Below are 19,160 nucleotides of genomic sequence, written 5' to 3'. Positions count from 1 at the left end.
TTGGGGCTTTTCTTGGGATTTATAGCCTTATTTGGGGTATTATTTCAAAAAATTATTATTAAAATTGCATAATATTAACCCGATGAGAGAAAATGTCAAATGTCTGTGGGCAAAGAGTTGAAATATGACATATTAAAGTTTCAAGGAAATTGATTATAAAATAAGGTCATTGTGAGTACTTTATTGAAGTGAATTTTGTGCGAAATGCGGGTGTTGGCATGCAATTTCAGCTATTCCTGTGCCTTTTTTCAAAGGCCCATAACTCTGGTGTAAGGAAAAGGATTTCACCAAAACTTCTTGGAGACATTGGAAATACCCACAGGTGCCAACCTACCAAGTTTCATTAAAATCAATAAAGGTATGTGAAATTATTAGGTCACATACCACTATTTTTACCCCGTGCTCATTGACCACGCAAGTAGTTCTATTCTAAAAATCTGTGTTTTTTTCTCAAAATTCCCAGGGGTGCTAAATAGGCGAATTTGGTGCCTTTTAGGGCATGGATGGAAAGAAGAAGGTTTGAAAAAAATACTAGCTAAAATAGTTGGGAAAATCGATCTTTAAAGGCGCAATAGGAAGGGTGTAAAGAGGCCAATTATAGCAAATATTCTGGAGTGAATGTGGATATTGCAGGGTAAGGGTTATTGTAGGGGCCATATCTCAGCCCCCTTTCGAATTTGGAAATGTTGTTGGACTAATGTTTGTTATTATGCCAAATTTATAAGATTTGAGCCGGTGGAATTTTTTTATATGAATTTTTGCTTTATAAAGGAATAAGAGGGAAAAATAATTGTGGTCTGTGTCCTAAAGGCGCTGTAATTGTAAAGTTGTCGGTAAACAGTACAGAAACAAAGTATTCCTTTTAAAGAAATGATTGACATGTGATATGAACTATCAGTATTATGAAATAAGTTAATGTAATGCCGAAACTACAACATGCATCAAATAGTATAATTTGCAATGTTTTCTTGTTTTTCCGAATACACACGTAACTTAACTTTCCTTTTATAGTAGGCGAAGCTAGAGATCTTTAAAAAAAAATTAAGCATTTAAGTATGATTGAATAGTTATGTCACTGTAAAAAAGTTTAAATCTCATGAAAAATGCATCAAAATATGAAATTTTTAATTTACACAAAGCTGTCACTGCATAGTTAACAAAGTAGTGCTAATTGAAATGTGTGCGCAAATAGTAGAATTCACCGAATGCCTGATACTATACATGCAAACTTCAGTCATAGATATAGATCATAATTATTTTAGAAGTATGAACCCTTTAAATTCTGAGATATAAAGTAAGGGCTATACATACATGTATACGTAACACAACGTACAATTTAGTGATTAAAAGCAGAGGGCTAGAGTCGGTGGAATCTCTGATAATCTTAAGGCTTTCACGTTTTCGTTGGAAACACATGCATATGGTCCACGTATTGTAGTCCTTTTTTAAAGGACAGCAACTTGTTTATATATATTCTGTCTTTTAAGTTATGCTATTTCAACACAAAACAATTCTTATTTTTAAAAAAATTCAATTTTCGAATGATGGCCTATTCAATTTAAAGAGTGTATTTATACAACTTAAACTTTAATCACTTCTCCTATCAAAGTTTGTAGTTACTTTTTTTTTTACTAACGATGTAACATCTAATTGATATTAAAGAGGCCGAATTTTTTTTTTTTTTTTTTTTGGGGGGGGGGGGTTGTTTGTTTTTTTTTAAAGTTTAGTTTTGTGCATATTTTCGCACATTCTAATGAATTATAGTGGATTTATTTATTCTTTGTATGAATTTTTTGCGATATCATTTATAAAATTGAACAAATTAAACAAAATACAAATCAAATATTTAGTTTTTTTTTAAAGGAAAACTTCAATCTTTAAATGATTTTTCTTTTGTTCGAGGGGAGCGTTGTCATTGTGCTTTATGACATTATGATAAAAGGAGTGCCTTGTAGGTGTACGCTGTTTATAAGAAATTACACAAAATAAAAATAAAAAAGCGTACGCTGTGAAATTTTATTCAATAACAATGCTATCCTCGAATGTATTTTTTCTTATTTTTGAACGAATTCATTTCACTTATCTACATTTGTAATACTCCAAATATATGGCAAAATTTCGTGAATTTTAATAAGTTAACCAGACGGTAGAAGTACTTTTGATATGTAAGGTAGAAAATGATAATACCAATCACGTATAAAAATTTCAGAAAAAACAATTGTAGTATTTTAACTCTGTTTGGAAGTGCTAAAAATAAAATTTCCTTTGCATTCCTACATGTATAATAAATGTATCTATTATTTAAGATAACCCCTAAAAAAGCCATATGATCGATCGATTTTCTTAAAACTTCACGAATAAACTAGAGTTGGTGTAAATTGTATAAGTCCAAAAATAAAGAGTTTGATATTGTACTTTTTAGAAATAAACTTAAATCGGTCTCATTAAATAGACGCTTTTTTAACAGAACGTGTACAGCAAGGCAGTTCCCACCCATTTTGAAAATGCTAACATCGTCAATCGTGTGTGTCTGTGTTAGCATCTTAATTAGTATGGCTTCGATCTAGTAAGCAACAGTATTCAAGATGGAATACCTCAGTGACTTTGTTTTTACGAATACTTGTAACAGAAAATGTTTAAAAGTTGATTTTTCTCCAATTTATACCTTTGTTCTGTCATTTTCAAGTCGGAAGTATGCGAGAGGTCCATATATCTTTAGAAAATATCGATGTCTGGGTTTGCAATATGTATGCTCCACTTTTCAAAAAAGTGTACAGTGACTTTAAATGACACAAGTTCGAGTGAATCCTAGAACGCCTAAAAGCTACAGTTTATTTATGTGAAATAAGGACGACGAACCTCACTCGCTTTGCGCATATATATTGTGCACCTAGAGGGAGTGATGGTTACGAACATTAAAGTCTTAAAATTAGGCCACGGTCACTAGAAATCAATGAAACATTGCTTATGACGCAATATACTGCTGTTCTACGTCTTCTATAGACACTTTTTATAACGCAAGAAGTGGCTGACCTTTCTATGATTTAGCATGCTAAAGACGGTTTTCAACGTTATTCATTACTCACTACTTTATTTGCTCAATTTATTTGTAAGCATCAACATAGATAAGTTAAGAAGTTTAATAAGCCAGTGAACAAATTATTTATATTCCGACCCGCTTAAAAAATAGAATAAAAGGTTATCAAGTATTTTTATCTAAAGCAAGAGGCCCATGGACCACTTCGCTCAGCTGAGCAACAGCTTATTAGTGTCATAATACATATCTGGACAATGTAGTATAAAACATGTATACCTAGTAAAAAATTAAAATCCATTTTCATCACTGAATATTCTTATGTTTATTATCAACTCTCTTTTTTAGCACGATGATTTTATAGTCATATCTCATATTGAGGATAGCAGTTTTCAAAAAGATGTATATGGGATATAATCCTACATCAAACTCTGAAACCGATCTTGTGAGGCCCAAGAATTGTCAAGGGGCAAAGTCTTAACGTTGTAAAGAACCACCAATATGTCACAAATGCTTGCATATAAGTAAAACCATTTTTTTTAGTTTTTGTGAAGAATTAAAAGTTTTTCCTTTGTAAAATTGGATACCCACTGTGGCCCCATCCTACTCCCGGGATTTTGATTTTAAATAAATTGAAACTTCAGTATCTGAGGTTGTTTTATTAAAGTTACAGCTTTTGTAGGCAACTGTTTTTAGAGGAAGATACTAAAATATTTTTCTCTATATATTCCTATGTTAAAAATTTGCCGCCCTCTGTTGTGACCTAATCCTAACTCCGGGGATCACGATTTGAACATAACTATCCTACCTGAGGATGCTTCCACACCAGTTTAAGCTTTTCTGGCCAATTGCTTTCTGAGAAAACCATACCATTTTTAAAGATCATTCTTTATACATTCCCAGTAAGGAAAACTAATTCTACAGGAGGATGCTTTAAAACAAGTTTCATCGTTTCTGGCTGATTCCTTTAAGATATTATGTAAAAATTTGACCCCCCCCCCTAATTGTGGCCCCTGGTCTATCACCAGTGTCACGATTTTTACAACTAATCTTCACTACCTTATGATGCTTCTACATTAGTTGATTATCTCTTTAGTTACTCCAACTCATATAAAACTTTCGATTTCACAAAAACCTCTTTGTTAGAAATGAATTAGGTCCGTTGGATAAATTTTTCGGAAAGTAAATTCTGAAAGATGTAAGCTGGTTTTGTGAGATATTCATTTTTGAAGTAACAGATCTTATGTAGGAATAAGTTAAATTCATTCAGTTACGATACTAACATTCTGGTCATAATTTTTATTTGATAATAGGTATATCTTTATTCCTCTTTAATGCAAATAGACGAAGCAATAACATACAGCAATATGTTCATAAAATTGAACAATTATGAAATTAATTAATCAATTATGACTATAATGAGTACAATAAACACATCCCAGTAATCAACAGAAAGATACAGAATATGAATTGAGAGACCAGAGAACATAAACTTACAAAGAAAACAGCATAGACATATTTGATATATTGATAGTTATAAAATAATCAAGCTTTATCAAATCACCCATGTGTTTAGCTATGGTAACTTTCTGAAGTTCAGCTCGGGTATTTTGGATACAGATTGGGTGCAGATTGCTGACGTTGACCTTCGTTCTTCTCAGGGTCACACTGATATTCACCATGTTGACCATACGTAGGGACTGATGGATTGGACATCTCGATTGCCCCTCCAGGATGTGGAGGGGAGTAAACATTTACTGGGGAGGATTGCCCGCTGCCGTCATGTGATAACCTCCATAATTCTGTAACGGTTTCCATGACCACACATCCGTTTTCATGGTCTTGAATGTGCTTTAGAAATACGATGACGTCTTCTCCTAACTTGTTGTTGGAAAATCTGCTGATGTTTTGTTCTGTCAATGTTTGGTTCAAATTTCCAAGTTCAACACGCATCAAGTTTGACTTTACAAACCTAAACATATATCGGAGAATAAAATGTACCCTTTTAATGGTGGAGAAAAAAAAAACTAATAACATGCCTGCCAGTGGACCGTTTGAAGTATCGTAAGTATTAGTCGATTGTATGTAAATTCTATGTGTAGAGTGTCATAATCAATTAAAAATGTATTTAACTTCTTTTAAATTTTGATAACAGACTAGATGTTTGGAATTTTTAATTGATCAATCAACTGTAATGTGACTGAAGGTTCCGCTTCCCAGACCTTACACAAATTATATTCAGAATGGCACATTTTCATATTATACAAGTACATCTTTATACCCAGGTGTTTAGATATATGCATTTAGTATATACGGCCGATATTGAAATTTATGACTTATAACAGTTACAATCATAATGAAAATATGTAATTTGAATGAAATGTATTTTACGAAAAATTAAATTCACATCTTTCTGTCATTATAAAAAAATTATGGTTTGTTTTAAATTTACTCATGTAATGAAGACAACATATCAGTCCAAAATGTAAACCGTAAGTAGTGCGACTTAACCCATTTGTTTAATTAAAGTATATATTTGGCTTTGTATTTAATTAAAAATGGAATGTATTGTTTGGCAACATGATTTAGCTACGGATTTATTTTTAGATAAAAAATAAACTATTTGAAGCTGTTTACATTTATGTTCCTTACATTTAACTTTGATAAATGTATCAAAAGAAATTTAACGCTATCAACATACATGTAATCTTGATAAAATTGGAGTTCTGGCCTCTGTATATTTTTACATTCTTAGCTTATTTAAGAAATGAACTCAATGTCTACCCAAGTTATACTCGTATAACCTGGGTTGGGGCAATTTACGCTTTATAATCCGCGAAGGAAATTCATTCCTTATAATTTAATTTTCTGGAATTTGCTGTACAAATTGAGTCCGTTTTACTTTTAAAAATGATATAAATCTGTTCAAAATTCAAACGTAACGTCAAGTGAATTAGTACGTTGGTGCATTGTGACGTGTCTTGTGACGTGCAAACCAGGTTATACAAATTTAACTAAATTTTTCTATCCAATCAAATGCCGCGTTACAACCATAATTAAATTATTCATACATACCACACCCTAAAACACGGCAGGACAGCTCCAAATAAATATATGAGACCATCTGCTACAGTTGCAGCTACAAGGAAGATCAACCACCACCAGACAACAGCCATGATCTGTTCCAGATACGGATTAAATGGAAGGATACACTGAACTGTGTATTCTTGGACATTGGACAGATAACGTATCTCATAGTCGCACATTATTTCTCTAGGAAAAGCCGGAGAGGTTTGAAAGAAGCGTGCATCATTTTCACGTATATTTCCGAGCACCTGAGAACCAAAACTGGTCTGGTTTTCTTCTTTTAGAAAAGGATCTAACAGCCCTAAATGTGTTGAGATATTTATAAAATAAAGCACCTTAACGAACAAATGAAACATTGTAAAGGCCCCGATTGATAAAATGTTGACTTTCCTCTCTCTAATCCATTGCTCCAGGTATAAAGCAAGACTTTCCCGATTGTTTTGCTCTTGTCATAAGTGTTCCCGGATTTTACAGAAAAGTGAATACCTAATTTTTTCTCTCCTAGTTTCCATAGAATATATGGAAACCGTAGGAAAATGGCTTGCATTATCAGAATTAAAGGAACGTATTGATATAGGGTCCACCCACCATAGTCTTGATCTTTGATATTGCTGCTGACCAGTGGAACTTTGAACATGGGTTCAAAATGTGGGACGGCAAGATTGGTTGCAGTAAAACATCTGTACGTGCCATACTTGACGTCAGATTCTGTAAACCCTGAAGGGAAAGTACACGCTATCGGGCCCACGTACAACTGTCCTATCAAAGAGAAAACGCCTAAGACAAGAAACAGTAACGGTGTCCATCTCCCGTTCAATCCGTCCACCCAGCTCTCTGTCGATGACATTCTATCCTGCAACTACAAAGCATATTCGTCAAAGAAATATAATAGCAGAAAGTTTAGAAATTTCTTATTTACAGTGAGAAACTAAATGGCCAACGCAACAATAAATCAAACTTCTCATGAAGCACAAGTTGAATTAAAAAAAAACAAAAAAAACAACAACACCCCTTTGCCAATATTTAAGGAATCAGTTTAAATCGTATTTTTTTAGTTTCAGACTAAAGTTGTCTTATTTTGATTAAAACTAGATTAAAGTAATCATTTCATTGTGAAAAAAGTTTGAAACATAAAACACTCAAATAAGGAAGATGAAATGGCATTGAATTCGGTACAAATACTTCAATGTTTTAGGCCAATATGCAGCAATTGAAAGGTGCCTACAATTTTACTAAATTCAAGATATTAATTCTCCAATAATGGATGCATCATAAGGATAGTTATATTTGATAGGTTGTATTGGGCATAAATTTGTGGTCAACAAAATAAAAAAATCATATTTAAGTGCCATTTTCAACAGAATATGAGGAAAATAAGTAACACATTTCGCAATCTTGTCTATAATTCACTAATATATTTCTTCAAATCCATAAATTGGGCGACATGAAATATTTAATTTTGATAAGCAACTTTATTTTCTTTCTTTATATGCAAGCAGTTTTTATTCAGTGTCAGCTGAAGTTAAGATGACGATTTTTTAAAAACATTAAATGCATTAACACTATATGATTATTTTGGCCCCGCCTTAGAATTATAACCCCTACCTCGGGGAACATGAAATTTAAAATTTTAGTAGAGAACATTGTCTACAAAATCATGAATTCAGCTTTCTTTACAGGTGTGTGGGAGTACAGAAGAAAATTTTTAAACATTATATGCATTGATATTATACATCCACTTTGGCCCTGCCTAGGGTCCTGAACCAATACTCCAGGGCAATTTAAAATTCTAGTAGAGAACTTCCTGATTAACATAGTTATGAAGTCATTTTTTCTTACAGATGTGTGTGTGTGTGTGTGTGTGTGTGTGTGAGAGAGAGAGAGAGAGAGAGAAGAATATGTTTAAACATTATATGCATTAACACTATATGGCTATATTGCCCCCCCCCCCCCCTGTTCTGAACCCCTTACCCAGGGGCAACGGGTTTCAAAATTTATGTAGAGGAGCTAGCGGGCATTATAACAATGCATTCAGTTTTTTGCCCAGATGTATGGGAGCAAAATAGAAGATTTTCTAAGATTTAATACATTTTCACTATATGGCTACATTGGCCCAACCCTAGTGTCAAAACCCCTGTCCCAGTGGTCATGAATTTCATAATTTAGGTAGAGGAGACATTTTTTTTTAGATTTAAAATACATGTTACTATATGGCCATTTTTTACCCTTAACCCAGGGGTTATAAAATTTACAATTTTGGTAGAGGGCTTCATGGACACCATAACCATGTACTTAGTTTTTAACAAATATATATGGGAGTAGAGAAGAAGATTTAATACAATTTTACATTATGGCCATATGTACCCCACCTTAGAGCCTGAATTCCTAATTTAGTGGCCATGAATTTCACACTTTTCGTAGAAAGCTTCAATGAAATAATAACCATGCAATCAATGTTTCCTCACATGTGTAAGAGAGGAAGATTTTTGAAAATATGGCTTTTTTCATATTTCGCCCCGCCTGTGGCGCCCAAGGGTTGCAGAGCCATGGATTTCACAATTTGATATCTCTTACCATAGCGTTGCTTCACATCAATAATTGTAACAATTATCCGTGTAGTTTTTAAGAAGAAGTTAAATCTGTAAAATTGTTAACGAACGATACACAACGCACGACGACGAACGATAACAGATAGGAATAGATCACCTGAGTCTACTTTAAAAGATGACATCAATAAATGAACAAATGCAAAATTTTGCTAGAAGTATTTATATACAAATATTCTGTCAATAATACAAAATACTTTTTAAGCTAATCAGAAATGTAGTTCCATACAAACTAATTATTTTATTAAGTTGTAGACTTTTGCCTATTTACCCAAATCTAATGCATATTAAGCGTATTTAAAAAAGGGAACGATTTGGTCCCAATCCTCGAATGGTTGGGTTTATTAAACCAGCGTATTAAACATAATGAACGAAACAAACTTCAGAAAATTTCTTGAACACACAGTACAAAAGTTTATTTATGATTTGCCAAAACATTTTCACCATAATTTATAGCGATGACAAATTCTTAAGACAATAAAAACGCCACGACGTCGGGGGCAAATTACAATATAAGGCAAAATAATGTGGTATCCAACCTGCCATAAGGTCGGGTTCAAATTTCAATATAAATCAAAAGCAAATTTTGTATATTTTTCTCATTTAAATATGGCTAAAATGATCGGATAAACTATTGCAAAGTCATTTTATCAATTTACAAATTCTTAAAACTAATGTTCAAAACTGTACAAAAAATGATACAAAATCGGACCAAATAACTTAAAATCTGATCGATGACATATTTGTTTTAAAGAATGCATCTATAATTTTCTGTTTTATTACGTTACTATCAAAACGTTACATGTACAAACCAACAAAAGTAATGATGCCATTATTCAAAATCAATAAATGCAAAATTCGGTTACTTACCAGCGTTGTTCAACGTGGCCCACAGCGGATGAAATGTTCGCCACAGTTCAAACTTTTTATCCTTTTTTCAGCAGCTGACGTAGATTTTGAATTTAAACAAGTAAACAACACTTTTCAGGTTTTCCGCATCTTCCCAAATCAAGGGTTTCAATACCGCACCTCTCCTTACAAACGGAGGAGAGCGGAGTGGACCGAAAACACTTTGCCAGCAAAGATTTCCGTTTCCGTTAAGCAGCTGCACAGTCTCTCTCTCTCTCTCTCTCTCTCTCTCTCTCTCTCTCTCTCTCTCTCTCTCTCTCTCTCTCTGTTTTTATAGTTGAATGAAAACACGTCACAAGTCTTCAAACTTTAATAGTTGATGATATACACTGGTTATAATTTCCTGCATCATTAAATAGAAGATCTTGCCAGGCATACCATACTACCGTGGTTTCATTGAATTGACTGTTGTTGATCTATAGCACTTTATCATCGTTTGATAAGTTTGATATGGGACAACAGATGACATTGTTAAGACCATTTTCAACGAATTTACGCATCCTTAAAACTGTTCCAAACTCCAAAAAATTGATGCTCAAGAGTAATGTTTAAAGCACAATAATGCTATTACATAAAATGATTATTTGTAACATGTTTCTCTTCATAATATTGACACTGTATTAAAAGCTTGCAATTTGTAAAATGAAAAAAAATTCAGAAAGAATATTAGATAAATAAAAATTTATAACAACCGTAATAGATGTTGCGGCTGATATAATTGTAAAACAACTTTGACAATAATTTTGGGAAATTAATTATTATACCCCCCCCCCCCCCAAAAAAAACCCCAACAAAAAAAACACCGGGAGTCAATCAACGTTCTGATAGTACTGAAAAGCGCTCACCCAGCTTCTGTATGTATATAACAGATATATGTATATAACATTTCAACTTCTGTAGAGGCACTATATTTCCTCATCACTGCGTGGCCGCCCTTTAAATGATGCAGACCTGAACATTAAATTCACAATAGCCTGTACATTAGATTCACAATAGCCCGTGCAGATATGAGAACAAACTCCTGAAACTGGTTTCCTAACCAGTTTAAATGATGCAAGCTTCTGCTAAAAGGGGCGGTTATTCGATGCGCCGGAAGTAGAAGTCTAACGACAATAAATCGCTGAGCTATGCTTAGCGCTTTAAAAACAACTGAGCCAAGTGTTTAAGTTGAGGGCGGTTTTATTTGGGAGGGGGCTGGGGAATTTAAAAAAAAAATATTTAAACATAGTTTTTTTTTTCATAATTGCCAAAAAGAATTTTGTTTGAAAGAGGATTGATTCTGTCTGGTGTTGTAAATAGCTTGAAGTTTATAACTTTCAAAGATAATTATTTTTTTGAAAATTATTATTATCTGCAAGTGCGGCTATTGACTGCTGTAAACAGATGAAAAAGTCGTAAAAAATTAGCTAAAGTTTTAAGACTGAGATCAAATCTTAAAAAAGAAACTGAATCAAACTAAATCTCCTCAAAACTACATCAATAAAATTCAAATGGCAATTCATAATGTATGAAACAGTCTTGTCTTCTGCACACAAAGTTCATCAACATCGATCTATTACTATAAAATGCTTTTGGTTTCTTTACTATTGATGTTATGTATTATTAAAATTAAATAGACTCCGCAAATCTCCATGACGCCGACTTTTTAAAACAAAACGTCGTAACATGAACGTCGATTTCATACCACTGTAAAAGTGCGCACATCGGCAAGATGTGGTATCTCTGTAGCTCAATCGGTATGAATTCAGTCTACTAATTAGCTTGTTTCGAGTACGAATACCACAGGAATTTCTTTTTATGAATATGGGCAAACTTTAACAAGTTGATTTTATTCCAAAATGTACATTTCTCATGTGTTTTCAAGTCAAAAACCTGCAGAAATCCAAATATCTAAGTAATAAAGAAATTTACGTGATTTTTTTTCACAAAGGGTGGAGAACCTTAAATGACCCGTATGAAGCTAAAAATACTTGTGAATACCGTCTGTTCTCCAAATTGGATTACTGTATTAATGAAACTAATACCTTCTAAAATAATCTCGAAGGTGTTATTTTCCAAAAAATAAAAATTGACTGTTTACTAAACTTAAATTATTCACTTTGTTTACGAATGTATGAACATTAGACTACTGGTAACATTCTGGTGCTATTTTAATTTCTTATAATGTTATTTTAGTAATCCTCATTTTAATGAAGAAATAGTTAACAAACATATGAAATTGAACCATGATTAATTTTTATATTTAATGAGGAAAGAAAGTCAAAGAATATATATAACAAATACAAAAGATAACAGTAGTGAATATACTGATAAATCAAAGCAAAATCACCATGTCATATCAAGACGGTCAAAGTGTTATTTTTGTAGAACTAATCTTCACAAATTAAGTGCTACTCTGGAACGATGGATACAGACTGGATGGATGCTGGTGACCTTGACCATCATTATTCCAAGGTTCACGCTGGTATTCACCATGTTGACCATACGGTGGGGCTGATGGATTGGACACCTCGATTGTCCCTCCAAGATGTGGAGGGGAGGAAACGCCCACTGGGGATGATTGCACGCTGCCGCTGTGGGATAACCTCCATAATTCTGTAATGGTTTCCATGACCATACATCCGTGTTCTTGGTCTTGAATGTGCTTTAGAAATACGATGACGTCCTCTCCTAACTTGTTGTTGGAGAATCTGCTGATGTTCTGTTCTGTCAATGTTTGGTTCAAATTTCCCAGTTCAGCACGCAATAAATTGGACTTTACGAACCTAAATAAAATTGGAGAACAAAGTGTACTCTTTTAGCCATTAAAAAAAGGTCGGTTATTGTATTGTGTGTGTAAGTTGCTTATTTGTTGAATCTCGGTTTTGAGTGTCAATAATTTGAAATTGTATTTCATTTTTTAAATATGATAGCAAGTTATATATTTGAAATTTTTGATGATTAAGCAATGGAGATTTGACCGAAAGCTTCGTTTCCCAGACCTTTCTGGTTAATATTTTGAGTAACACATATTCATATTGTACATATTTTTATATGCTCAGTACGTTGCTAAATACATATATGTCAGATATTGCGATTTCTGCCAAAACATTGTTACACCAAGAAAAATATCATTTAATTTTAAAGGAATTGAAGTTTTAATAATTTTATAATTCAAACATATTCAAACATATTCTATTTGAAAAATCTATCAATCTCAAGTGATGGTCTGTTTTAAATCCACACATATTACGATACACATTATCAGTCACAGTGTAAACGGTTAGCAGTCCGACATAGCGCATTGTTTTAATGAGGTTTATTTGTATTTACATGTACATACAAAATTATTGTGATGGTTTTTGGAAACAAAATTTAGCTTAAAATATAAATAAGTAATAAACAATCAAAGCTATTCACATTTATTTTCTTTATAATTACCTGCGATTAATGTTTTGAAACACATTAAAGCATATATATCTGTAATGAATGTATTAAAACAATATTAGCTGCAATTTTCAAGCTTAATTTTTTTTTATACTATAATGTTATTTTCTCATAATATGACAAAAAATATCATGGTTTTTTTAATTTCTGTTAGTCATATTTTTGTGGAAAAGCCGTTAAGAAGCCTTAATTGAAGCAAAATTGAAATATTATCGTCCTGTACAAAAGTTGATTTGCAATATATTCCTAAGAAATTAAAAGAAATCTTTCCTCTGACAAAAATTTAAAAGTTAAATGCAGACTTTTTATACATTTTTTTTGCAGAAAAAAAAGGTCATACTGCTTTAAAGAAAATTTAAAACTTTATTTTTTTTAATACATTCATATTCTATTCACACTTAAAAAGTAAATCGCTAGCAGTTCGATTAAACACATTTTTAGGTTTACTAAAAAACGGAAAAACGGAATATGTTTTTGGCTATTTTTGATTTAGCTACGGATATAAATATTTAAATAAAACAATTTGAGAGATTAAGTGTTCTCCACAAACATGCATAATTTGATGAATGTGTTATAATAAATTAGAATTCTGGCCTCTCTATCTTTTCTTACATTCTTATTCTATTCATACTTACCATACCCTGAAACACGGCAGGACAGCTCCAAAAAAGCAAATGAGACCATCTGCTACAGTTGCAGCCACAAGGAAGATCAACCACCACCAGACAACAGCCATGATCTGTTCCAGATACGGATTAAATGGCAGGATACATTGTACTGTGTATCTTCTGAGATTGGCTAGACGAAGTATCTCATAGGTGCACATTATTTCTCTAGGAAAAACCAGAGACGTTTGGAAGAAACTTGCATCGTTTTCTCGTATATTTCCGAGCACCTGAGAACCAAAACTTATCTGCTTTTCTTCTTTTAAGAAATGATCTAACAGCCCTAGATGAGTTGAGACATTTACAAAATAAAGCAGTTTCACGAACAAATGGAACATTGTAAATGCCCCAATGGATAGGATGTTGATTTTTCTGTCTTTAATCCATTGCTCCAGGTACATAGCAAGACTTTTCCCGATTGGTCTGGTGTTGTCATTCGTGTTCCCAGACTTTACAGAAAAGTGAATACCTATTTTTTTCTCTCCTAGTTTCCACAGAACATATGGAATTCGTAGGAAAATGGCTTGCATTATCAGAAGTAACGGAACGTGATATAAAGTCCGCACAACATATTTTTGATCTTTTATCTTGCTGAAAACCAATGGACCTCTGAAAATGGGTTCAAAAGGCGGGACAGCAAGATCGGTCGTAGTAAAACATCTGGATATACCATACTTGACGTTAGATTCTGTAAATTCTGGAGGAAAATTGCACGCCACAGGCCCCACGTACAACTGTCCTATGAAGGAAAACACACCCAACACAAGAAACAGTAACGGCGTCCATCTCCCGTTCAATCCGTCCACCCAACTCTCCACTGATGAATGTGACATTCTATTCCTTAAACTGTAAAATCATACTTTGGAAAGTTATTATATCAGAAATTTTGATATCTATCATGATTAACGTAATCGGCTACGTGACCAATCCACATAGAACGTAAACATTTATTCTCCACCACAGTTAAATACACAAAAATCTATTACATTAATAAAGATGAAAATGTTTTACGCTTTTCAAAATATTATACAATAATTTTAAAAAAGAAAAATGCCGTTATTTGATTAATGCACGTTAAACTCATCTAAAATAGCTTAGAACCATCATTTAAATTTGAAATATGTTTCATTCAATTAAGTACTCAGTTACATGTAAGGGATATGAAATAGCAACGGGTTGTTAGCCAATGGCCATGTTGACTGGAATACAAATTAAGCCTAAATTTGGAAGTTTTGGACAGGGGTCTTCTTTAATACTATGGTTGGTTACATGTACAGCAATACTCGCTAACATTTTTAATTACTTTCAAGACATTGCGGATGCAATAAATCCTTGTTTTTATTTTATTTTTATTTTTAAAACCTAATATGAATCATGTTGTGAAATATTTAAGATACTAGAAATAACTCCATCAACCCCTTCGATGCCTTTTGTATCAATAATCGAATTTTTTCTGGAGAATTATATCAAAGCAATATTAAACTCTGGCGTAGAAATACATACAGCTTCAAAAATATCTAAATTGTTCTTACCATTTAAAATATGACTATTTTCAAAGTATTTATAGTAAGTTTTCTTGAAAAACAGGGCTCCAGAATATATTACATTGAATCTATCCAAAAGTTTCCAAATATTAAGTCTTGACAGCGGTGATGATTTGTGCTTAGGACCAAACACTGTTTCACTTCCAATGTAAAAAAAAATAATGACTCCCAGAGAATAATGGCCGGGTTAATTGTTTTTACCCCCGGTCATTATTCTACGTAGAAAAATGACTCTTTTGCCACAAGAATAAGTGAAATTTTCATAAAAGTAACCCCTATAAAATAATCACCCCTTAAAAATTTAAGATTTTCAGTATATCTTTTTTATTATTTGTGAAAATTAGTCTTTACAATATTGTAATTGTTGATGTAGTTTTCAGAAAATAACAGAAATTATATTTCATATTCAAATAAACTTAAAGTGAAAGAAGGGGTATATCTTAGAAGAAATCCTTTCGTTATAACAAGGTACTGTCGTATAGTATCGGGGTATGGTTTCCATCTGAACAAGTTACATTTACATGTGTCTCATTACTACGAGTGACAACACATTAAAATTATATCGAGAAAGAAGACACTATAAAAATCTGTTTATTGTCGAAGAAAGAGGTGGCTCGATTTAGTTCATGAATTATACTTGCATTGACGATTTTCCCCATCTACAAACTACTTGGTATGCAAGTGCATCACCCAGAATTAACGATGAAACAAAAATTATGAAAAGTTTACTCCATTGTTATATATCATAACCATAATAAAGCTAGCAGCCACTAACAGCAGCCATGAAGCCAGTAGAAGCAAACGGCCAATAAGGAAAATCACCAAAGTACTAAGAGAACTCGAAAAAGAAATTATATCTTACTTCATCAACGACATAATTGAATAAATCAGTCTGGTGGCACTATAACTAAATGACCAATCTGTCAAATCTCAAATACCTTTCGCGCAGTCAAAATATATTTTTTTTTTCAATTCACTTAAAAACACACATAAAAATTCACATGGAATTTATTCAAAGCCGATATTCGTCTCTGTTTTGTGAAATCAAACATATCTAAAAAAGCTGTATTTTTCCATCAAATAAGATATCTGTGTGTCGAGGAACCTGGAATCAAAATATTATTAGGGTTCGACGGTCGAAGCCATTTTAAGACTAGTTTTTAATCTCCTAAGAAGAAGAGCTCAGTATAAAGTTAAACTAAGAAGAAGAAATTTTAAAACTAAAATTTAAGTTTAAAGCAGATCTGAATGTTAATTTATTAACAACCTAGAGTCGTTAAGAACTCTTTTTAAGGTAACACATTATACTCAGTCCGTTCCTACACGATGACCACAGATGCCATTATTTACTTTAACCTAAAATTGCTATTGAAATACTATTAAAGTAAAGAATAAACTATTAAATGTGACCTCCATGTAAAAGTTTTTTTAACTTATCATTATCAACGCTTTTTTAGAAGTAGTCTCATTTTATTACATTCGATCAGTGTTTATTATCTATAAGATCTTCTATAGTCAGGTACTCTTCACACAATTACTCTGAAAGAATAAAGTTTCATTCATCATCCCAAATACAACATTACAACAAATGGTTAGAATATCGATGTATATGTATTACGTAAGAGAAAACAAAACTACCGTAAAACGATTTTCAAAAATCACTTTCTACCAGAAATGTAAATAAGAAGTATTCATATTCCTGCCTCTTTAGTCTTTTTTTCACGAAAATATATGTCTTTCTTCGAATGACAACTTATTCACCAATGATTATTGCTTAAACTATTACATCAACTATTTTGTCATTTTTATTGTTCGTTCATTATCACACAATTTCCTCTGAGAGAGAATGTTAATTACTCATTGTGTATGAATGTGTTTTTCTTTTGTTTGTTTTTTTAAATTACGGAATGGCTATGCAACAGAAGCAATATCTACACAGATTTCTAATCACACACGTGTAGACCTTGCCATTTGTTGCCGATGCAAAATATAGTTTAGCAATCTGTGCATTAATTTTTAAATCAAATATCTTCGTTTTGATCATAAAGCTATATAAATTGTTGTTAAGAATTATTCTTGGTAAAGTATCAAGTACACTTCAAGAGAATTTTACACAATTGCAGAGTCATTTTCCCGCCATATGTCGACGAGAGGAGAGACGTCGACGTAACTGTTAACAATCTATCTGTGGCAATGTAAGTCTTGTGTTTTACGGTGTTCTTAACTGATATGAAAAAATAATTTTTTTACGGGGGTCATTTGTCTTCATGTTCAACATGAAGAAAAATCACCCATGGGTCTTTTTTCTTCAGAAAAATCCAATTATTCTACAAGGGGGTCTTTATTCTACGTCGAAAAATGACCCACGGTCATTATTCTAAGGGAGTCATTACTCTTCTTTAAACCGGATTGCCAGGATAACTGCATAAAAAGTCAACTAAAATCAACTCCCAAAAATAAATATAAAGCGTAATACTCACTCCAACAAGCAGAAGTGGTTACCTGTCGGCCAAATGTTGTTGCGCCTAGAACATTAAACTGCAGTTTACAATTTTGCACGATAATTGTAAAATAATTAAAAACTAATTTTGAGTTGGAATATTCAAATTCTGGATTCTTAACGTTAAAACCATTATGTTCGTTATGCGCACAACATTTCTTCCTTTCACCCAGAAGAGAAAAAAATGACGTTATTATTTAAACTCAAGAATTTAATAACGTGCCTACTTACCAACGTGATTCGTGATGTGGCTCTACCTCTGACGAAAACTTCACCAGAACTCAAACAATTCAGCAGCTGACCTTGGTTTCGAAATTCACAAATGAACAGCATTATCCACAGCCGTTTAGCATCTGCACAATTATCAGACCCCCTCTCTCTCTCTCAGTTTAAAAATTGGTGATTATTATAAGTATAAGAAACTATATGTATTTGCATCGTAAATAAACGATCTAAATATAGGTATCCCTTGATTTTAACTATACGTATATAAACAATTCAAAAAAGGTATCACATCATCATGAAATGTTAACAAAAAAGACTAAGAAATAATCTCTCTTTCGTTATATTTTTTATTAAAGATATCTTAACTTTAAAAAAACCACCATTCCTATGGTTAGCTTCACTTTGGCTAATTTAATAAACGTATACACATTACCAACCACCATTGCGTACTTACAAAACTGATATGGGGGATCTAAAGAACTATAGAACTCATTATTTACGGATAAGTCACAATTCAAATCAGTTGGCTGTATTTTTGTCCGCATATACTATTTTTCAAAACACCAACAAGTACGCAAATTGTTTAGAAAAAAAAAACAGGATCGTTTTAGCATCGTCACGAGTTTCTGCAGTATATCATTGATATCTTTTAAAGGGACAATCTCTAGGTTTACATACATAATTTCAGCAGGCATATACATTGTCCTTATATCAAATAACACATTATTATAGAATGAAATAATTGCCTTAGGGTCAATTTCATATGAAATGAATTATAAGCAATAAATCGTTGGCTTCGTGACCAATCCTCATAGAACGTAAACGTATCCAATACAGTATTAAATAAAGCGAATTTAAGCTACACATAACTGTGAACTCAACATGCCTCCCTGACAAGTACAGCACTGACCTATTTAATTGTAAGTTTACTTTTTATCTGTGATTTTTTGTTCGAGGTCGCGATTTTATATTTTTTTCTGATTGCTTGATAATCAATTACACCAATACAAACAATAGGCATAAACTCTTTTCGATATTACATCTTTAAATGTTTACTTCATTACATGTATACGTTACAATCATTTTGTTATTTGTGCAAAACATAATTTTCACACAAAGAACAAAAAAAGAAAAAAACTAGACTCTTGTTGCTATAGCAACAAA

The 19,160-nt window shown here is 32.5% G+C and overlaps 1 protein-coding gene and 1 pseudogene across 1 annotated transcript; both read right to left on the bottom strand.

The window, feature by feature from the left end:
* Positions 1-4,450: 4,450 nt before the first annotated feature.
* Positions 4,451-9,791, bottom strand: LOC128185619 (innexin-11-like; annotated as a pseudogene).
* A 2,110-nt stretch (positions 9,792-11,901) lies between these two features.
* LOC128185616 (innexin-11-like) lies at positions 11,902-17,781 on the bottom strand. The gene is made up of 3 exons (XM_052855214.1): positions 17,752-17,781; positions 13,698-14,573; positions 11,902-12,401 (listed from the first exon to the last, which is right to left on the bottom strand). Exons 2-3 carry the CDS (start codon positions 14,558-14,560, stop codon positions 12,020-12,022), a joined length of 1,245 nt encoding a protein of 414 aa, XP_052711174.1. The 5' UTR covers positions 14,561-14,573; positions 17,752-17,781; the 3' UTR covers positions 11,902-12,019.
* Between the last annotated feature and the right edge of the window lie 1,379 nt (positions 17,782-19,160).

Source organism: Crassostrea angulata, chromosome 5, assembly GCF_025612915.1.
Source record: "Crassostrea angulata isolate pt1a10 chromosome 5, ASM2561291v2, whole genome shotgun sequence".
NCBI lineage: Eukaryota > Metazoa > Mollusca > Bivalvia > Ostreida > Ostreidae > Magallana > Magallana angulata.
The sequence above is the reverse complement of the archived record's forward strand: the minus strand, read 5'-3'. Positions and strand labels throughout refer to the sequence as shown.